At 42.2% G+C, this 7,500-nt stretch overlaps 3 protein-coding genes across 11 annotated transcripts in view; 2 read left to right on the plus strand and 1 right to left on the minus strand.

Annotated features, from left to right (window-relative positions):
* Positions 1–7,500, minus strand: part of LOC113636638 (WD repeat-containing protein 87-like) — an 873,260-nt gene that overhangs the window by 449,252 nt on the left and 416,508 nt on the right. The gene's annotated exons all lie outside the window — the stretch shown is intronic.
* LOC113650946 (kinectin-like) overlaps positions 1–7,500 on the plus strand; it is a 683,852-nt gene that overhangs the window by 295,252 nt on the left and 381,100 nt on the right. The window lies entirely within an intron of this gene.
* Positions 1–7,500, plus strand: part of klhl13 (kelch-like family member 13) — a 38,652-nt gene that overhangs the window by 15,913 nt on the left and 15,239 nt on the right. For all 6 annotated transcript variants that reach the window (XM_047809409.1, XM_047809410.1, XM_047809411.1 and 3 more), the window contains one exon: positions 6,911–7,052. In XM_047809409.1, the coding sequence (XP_047665365.1) occupies positions 6,911–7,052 (142 nt within the window). The remainder of the gene's footprint in view (positions 1–6,910; positions 7,053–7,500) is intronic.

Here is a 7,500-nt window from a genome sequence, read left to right on the forward strand (position 1 = left end):
AGATCATTTGTAAACAATTTTTGTGAATAAAATAAAATTTGCTTGTTTGTTAAAAATAGTTTTATTCCTGTATAATTTTCTAACATTTCGGATTGATTTGCTGAATATATACTTTGATATCTGGAATATCTTGAATATCTGGATATTGTTCTGGTTTTGGTGCTAGGATTTTGGCTGGTACTTTTATTTTTGTGAAAAGTTGGAGATTTTATGTCAGGCAGTTGTTGTTGTCGTTGTTGCTTGTGAAGTTTTTAATAGAAGAGATTTTTTCAGAGTGGTAGCATTTAAGGTTTCTCATTTTGTTCATAAAAACTAAACAGGAAGCGCTTCAGAGACATTGAGTGTCGTTCAGAAATTTGATTTATTTATTTATTTATGTAGAGATGATGACCTAAGTTGGACTCTTAAGTACCCAAATGCAGCTGTACTGAGGTAGACATTAATAACGTCTCGGTGTGGTAAACTCTCGACTCGGTTCATCTGTGATCGTTTTTTTGCTGGTCGCCATGTTAAAGAAATTCAAAACGAAAAGTATGCCGATTTGTTAAATCTGTCGTATCTTGTTCGAAGTGTGTATTCAAAGCAGAAAGATGGGATCCACGTTCATACACTGCTCCTTCATTAGCACAAAGAAACCGTCCGCTAAAAATACTTTATTTCAAACGCCATCTCTGTCCAAGCTAAGCTAGCGCACCCTAGCTAGACATCCTCCTCTTCGAATATAGACGTGCGAAATCACCGCGTCTCGGCTGACTGGCTGTCACATAACCATTTTAGCATAATTGCCATAACGGTAACATGTGTCATCCTCTCTTGTCACTTCTTTGCCCTCATACACCATTAAGTAACAGAAAATGGATGTCTTGTGTGCGAGAACCACTCTCTTACACACCTTGTATTATTCCTCTAAAAACACATTTATCATGTAATGGGTCTTTTCCTCCTTCATCATTACTCTGGCAGCAGAGAGAGAGAGAGAGAGAGAGAGAGGGAGGAAGTGAGTGCATGGAGGATGACTGATATCACACACACACACTTTACACTCAGCTCTAGCATCATGGACAGAGGTGTTTAATCTTGCAGTGATAAAAGGAATCACAGGGATTTAATTTTCACCTCCAACTAGAGATGCTGGCACCAGAAGAATCGGTGTGCACCCATACTAGGCAGTACAGATGTTAGAATGTATTTAAAACATACTGTACATGTTCCAGCTTTGACACAAGTTCACCGTATCACCTTATTTATATTTATATCGATGGTTTTGAATATTTTGCGAATTTTCAACGGCATCATCGAGATATACTTACATTTTTATTTCTTAAATTTAAAACGAGGTGGGCACGATGGCTTAGTGGTTAGCACGTTCGCCTCACACCTCCAAGGTTGGGGGTTCAATTCCCGCCTCCGCCTTGTGTGTGTGGAGTTTGCATGTTCTCCCCGTGCCTCGGGAGTTTCCTCCGGGAACTCCGGTTTCCTCCCCCGGTCCAAAGATATGCAGGGTAGGTTGATTGGCATCTCTGGAAAATTGTCCGTGTTGTGTGTGTGTGTGTGTGTGGGTGCCTCGCGATGGGTTGGCACTCCGTCCAGGATGTATCCTGCCTCGATGCCCGATGGCGCCTGAGATAGGCACAGGCTCCCCGTGACCCGAGAAGTTCGGATAAGCGGTAGAAAATGAATGATTAATTTAAAACGGTCCTGTTTATAGTGTTAGTGTATGATGGCAGCTTTGACAATTCTATCTGTACTAGAAAACAGAAAATCCGAGATGCCTTGTACTCCTGTGTACGGCACAAAGAGTGCGTAGTCATAATCATGTTGGCAGGCCACGAGAACAGCACTGATAACGACTGGCCTGTTGCCACGTTTAAATGCTGACCCCTGGTGTACGATTTCTTTGTACAATCAGGCCCATGTGAAAAATCTTCACTCGACAAGCTGTTCAAATCCACAGCACTGTGTGGTTAAAGTACCCCAAATGTTAAAGATCTGTCACAGTTTATATCCAGGTGCCTGTGTATATCATTATGTCTAGGTTTTGCCTCAAAGTGCACCAAGACTGCAGACACGTCCCAGTTGTGGTAGCCTAGCCGTTAAGGTTCTGCAGTAGCGACTGGACTTTTAGAGTCTCTCTTTTTTTTTTTTTTTTTTTAAGAGATGTTCCAGCTCCAGTTGGATTCCTCTTCATGAAGTTTTTGGATGATGGCACCTTGTGTTACCCAAGAAGTCCAGATAGTACACAAGGCACCCAGAGCCCCAACTGCTTGCAATGCTACAATTATCTTTCATGCCGTTTAGTTGAGGATGTGGTCTGCATTCGCAAAGATGTAAGTCTTGGGACTACTGAGCAGAAAGGTCGTGGGTTCACATGACAGGACAACTATAAGCCGGGCCCTTTAAACAAGGTCCGTAGTCTGCAAAAGCTCACGTGTATAAATGTCCTTTCGCATGTGTTTGGCTTCTCCCATGTAGATAGCCTGCAGAAAGATGCAGATGTGTGAGTCATTTCCTCATAAGCCAGAAATGCTTCACAATCCTGGTGTTAGATTTTTGCAATATGAAACATGTTAATGAATGTCCAAAATCATGATGACTAAGCAAAGCGAGGCTTATTCATCCTATTTCATGAAGGGAAGAGAAAAAAAAATTACTGGAGAAATATCTAGGAAGTGTTCTGAATGTCCTACGGAAGACGTCGCTACTGTTGTCCTCGCTCTTGTGATCCTTTTGAACCATTTTGAGCAAACAAAACCCCAGTGTTTGGGTGGAGGTGTCTCAGGCAAAGCAAGGAAAGCATTTTATTTACTTTTGGAGTGGTAGACAGGAAAGAGCAGTAGGAGAGAGTTTATTGAACGGTGTCATGTGAAACGGACATCAAACGCGAGATGTCATGGTGACCAAGATGAAGTAGAGAGTGCTTGAGTGTCGCAGCTGTTTACGTAACGTTGTCTGTCTGGTAAAGGTGGATGCGCTGGATGTTAGCCCTTTAATAAATAAAAAGATCTACAGATCTAATATTCTAGATGCATGTATACAAGTTTATTTGCATATTAAACAGAAGACACTTTGTGTATCAACGTGAAACTGAATAATGGTCACGTTGAATCAGAAGCAAATCAAGCACTACAATATTTCTGTAGAACATACAAACGTTATTGTATATTTATTTATGATGTATGTATCGACCGCTGGATTGTTCACCACATGCATCTCCACTGTATACGATCAGATTTATATTAAAATATTCATAAGGCGTTTGTCTAGTCTCTCAAGCTCCACAGCTATGGTTACCATGGTGATGTGAAGGACTTCTTAAACATCCAATATTGAAAGTCAGGGATTTTGGCTTCGTCGTATATCTTCTGATGGAAAAATATAATACCGTTATCGTGATTATTTGTTCTATAGGCCACCGAGGAAGGAGATTTTAGAAAAAGCCTGTTTTCCTTCTCAAGGAAAGCTCATGGACTTTCTCTCTCTCTCACTGTTCCCTCTGAGATTTTTTTATTTTTTTTTATGTGTTCATTTGCATTTACAAGCCAATCATCAAACACTTTTGACATTTTGCTTGGCGAACACATGGACCCAGCTGGTTGAACCTCATCCCATCGCCTCGAGTTGAAAGAAAGAAAAGAGCAAAAGGTGTGTTTGTGTGCCCAAGCTTGGAAACGTTCCAGCTGAGTTGAAAGGGATGTTGGGTAATAAAAGCGGAGTGTGTCAAGGTCTCCGTGTGTGTGTGTAGGTGCTAATAACAGATGTTCTCTTGGCCACTACCTGCAGCACCCTTCCTGCACCTCCTAATGACCGTCTGGGTGCGAGTGTCCCTTAACGATGAATTATTAAAGGAATATGTTGTGCTAATGCCCCAGTGGGTGAGTAGGATAGAGTGACTTGCAAAGAGGGAGAGATATTTCATTTCAGCCTCTCTTCAGCTCGTCAGAGTAATTCCCCTTCTTTATATTTCCTTTCAATTTCTGTCTCACTTGGTCTTCAGCAACAGCACAGCAATTATGTTTGTTTGGCATGTGCCCTGATTATTGGTTATACGTTATTTATCCTGTAATGTTAAATCAATAGAGCTGACCCTATATTGAATATTTGTTAGTTTTACAAAATGCCTACTCGTATTGGTGTCAGTATTGTATTTGTGTCTAGTAAACCTTTTGAGTGGATTCTTTAACAGTATTACATGTGGAGCAAATGCAAGCCAAGAGAATTTCCAGGAGTGCAACACAAAAGTCCTTTGTGCCTAAACTGAATTCGTCAAATCGTGCAACAAGGAAGTATTTTAAACCATACCAGGATAGTCTTTTACACCGTACCAAGATTTGTCCAGAAGCAAAACAGGAAATCCTTTATGTCCTACCAAGATTTGTCCTACGGTGCAACAAGAAATTCCTTTATATCATACTTAGATGGCCCTTGACACGATACCAAGATTTGGCTATGGTTAAGGTACCATATTGTACCATAGTCCTGTATAGTACTTATATGTCTAATAATAGAAAATAAATCTATATTTTTAGCAAGATTTGTTAGAAATAAAATAAGGTAGGTCCTCTTTACCACTCCCAAATGTCATTATTAATGGTGCTTGCAAAGCAACATTCTTGTTATCTTTCATACTGAGATATTCTTCTTCCGGACAAAACTTCGGCGTATAAATTGTCCTGCAGCTTTTGTCCTAGACCCATGAATGAGGTGTCAAAGGAGAGGTGTCATTGAGCAGAGGTGTACTATGACTTTTATAAGCGATCCAACCAACGATGTTCGCACAGCGGACGAAAAAGTGGCCAAAAAAGTCCCATAGATTTGAATGGGAACTTCCTAAAATTTCACCCTAGCAACCGAGTGCCGAGATTTGCCAAGTGCAAGCACCATTCACATTTTCTTCAGGAAATGTACATTCTAGTTTTATTTATTATTCTTGAGCTAGCAAGCTAACTAAAAAATATATGATACAGCCACCTGAATTCAAGCATCATAGCCACTAGCTTTTATTTCTCAGTTTTCCAACCTAATGCTCTTTCACTTAAGGGCTGCAGATCGTTGCAGTCACTCTTTAATGTCAAACATGAAATTGTACAGAGAAGAAATGAGCACGTTTCAACAACCACGTTATCGATCCAAAGCCTTGCTTGTTGGGAAAGAGTCATGATGCCGAACCCCGTAGCTTCACTTAAGATAAGGCTCCGTATCGATGCCCTAGGCAGCCATGCAAGGATTAATGTGGATTAAATGTCCTTGCTAACATCATTAGGGCATTATCTCTGTAATACTGTAATGCTTCGAGCAGGACCGACTTTATTCATAAGGAACTAAGACATCAATAGCACCATCTGTCGATTTCAAGTCTATCTTGCTGCATTTCATCAGCTCTAATCACTAGTGAGGAATCGAGGCCTGCGTCTGCTTCCGAGATGACAACGTATGAAATATAGATATAAGAAGTCGGCGATGCGGTTTGATTTAACATTTGTCCAGCAGTTTGATTTCAATCAATATAGTGTTTGCATTATGGGAAGGAAAATGATTTGTACAGACAATGTCACAGATGACTCTCCCATTTTATTAAGCCTAAGAACTCCACAGGCCAAGCCTCCTTCTGTGGAGCACAGGGACCACATCCCTTTCTGATACTGACCTGTTCCAGGCAGATATAAAGGCCACACCATTACCCCATTCACGAAGACTGCCTGGTTCATAGGCCACACCTCTGTGTCCTTTATCGGGACAGATCCATAAGCCACACCACTATGTCCTTCACTGGGACTGATGGGTTTGTAGGCCACGAGTCTAACTTCTTCATTAGGACTGGCAGATTCATAGGCCACACATCTGCCCCTTCGATGGGAATGATACTCATAGGCCACACATCTGCCCCTTCGATGGGACTGATACTCATAGGCCACACATCTGCCCCTTCGATGGGACTGATACTCATAGGCCACACATCTGCCCCTTCGATGGGAATGATACTCATAGGCCACACATCTGCCCCTTCGATGGGAATGATACTCGTAGGCCACACATCTGCCCCTTCGATGGGAATGATACTCGTAGGCCACACATCTGCCCCTTCGATGGGACTGATACTCGTAGGCCACACATCTGCCCCTTCGATGGGACTGATACTCGTAGGCCACACATCTGCCCCTTCGATGGGACTGATACTCGTAGGCCACACATCTGCCCCTTCGATGGGAATGATACTCATAGGCCACACATCTGCCCCTTCGATGGGAATGATACTCGTAGGCCACACATCTGCCCCTTCGATGGGAATGATACTCGTAGGCCACACATCTGCCCCTTCGATGGGACTGATACTCGTAGGCCACACATCTGCCCCTTCGATGGGACTGATACTCGTAGGCCACACATCTGCCCCTTCGATGGGAATGATACTCATAGGCCACACATCTGCAGTTTTACCCATTATATGTTGTATCATGTTGAGACTGGATCACTCTGTTAACTCCAAGAATTTATCTATAGAATTTAAACAATCTTCTCACACAGTTAGATAACAAATACCGATCTGGAAAACCAAGACCGATGAAGGCCAGACCAGCAGCTTGCTGTGTGACAGGATGTGCATATGGAGGTAACCCAGATGAGATTGTTCCTTTAGCTGACAGTAGATGTGCATCATCCCTGAGAAAGTAAAGGTGTCAAACACAGTCTTCAGCTAGAACCCTGAACTGTACTGCACTTTTATAAAAGTTGGAAGCTTGTAATTACCATCCTTCTGACATGAGGTGGAGGTACTCCAGCTATTTTTGGTGTCATTATCATGGTATATTATCTAACTGTACTTGAGTGGTTGAATGACATGTTAGTCAAGCGCTGTCACTATTATCTACAATGTCTCACTCTTTATACTAATCAACTTCCTTGGTGTCTGTAGATCCCTGGTGGAGGATGATGATGCGCACATGAAGGTGTCTCTTGGCTGTGGTGAGATGGGGCTCTCCGCCCACCTGCAGGCATCCAAGACGGGCAACACCCGATTCTTCACCAGTAACACACACAGCTCTGTCGTCTTACAAGTAAGTGTGTGTCTGTGTGTGTGAAAGAGAGACAGAGAGAGAGAGACAAAGAGAGTGAGAGAGAGACAGAAAGAGAGAGAGACAAACAGAGAAAGAGAGAGAGAGAGACAAAAAGAGAGAGAGACAAGAAGAAAGGGAGAGACAAACAGAGAAAGAGAGGGAGACAGAGAGGGAGAGAGCAAAAGAGAGGGAGACAGAGAAAGAGAGGGAGACAGAGAAAGAGAGGAAAAAGAGACAGAAAAAGAGAGGAAAAAGAGACAGAAAAAGAGAGGAAAAAGAGACAGAAAAAGAGAGGAAAAAGAGACAGAAAAAGAGAGGGAGAGAGAAAAAGAGAGGGAGAGAGAAAGAGACAGAAAAAGAGGCAGAGAGAAACACAGAGAGAAACACAGAGAGAAAGAGAGAGAGAAACACAGAGAGAAAGAGAGAGAGAAAGAGAGAAACACAGAGA

This window comes from Tachysurus fulvidraco, chromosome 26, assembly GCF_022655615.1.
Source record: "Tachysurus fulvidraco isolate hzauxx_2018 chromosome 26, HZAU_PFXX_2.0, whole genome shotgun sequence".
NCBI classification, from domain to species: Eukaryota; Metazoa; Chordata; class Actinopteri; order Siluriformes; family Bagridae; genus Tachysurus; species Tachysurus fulvidraco.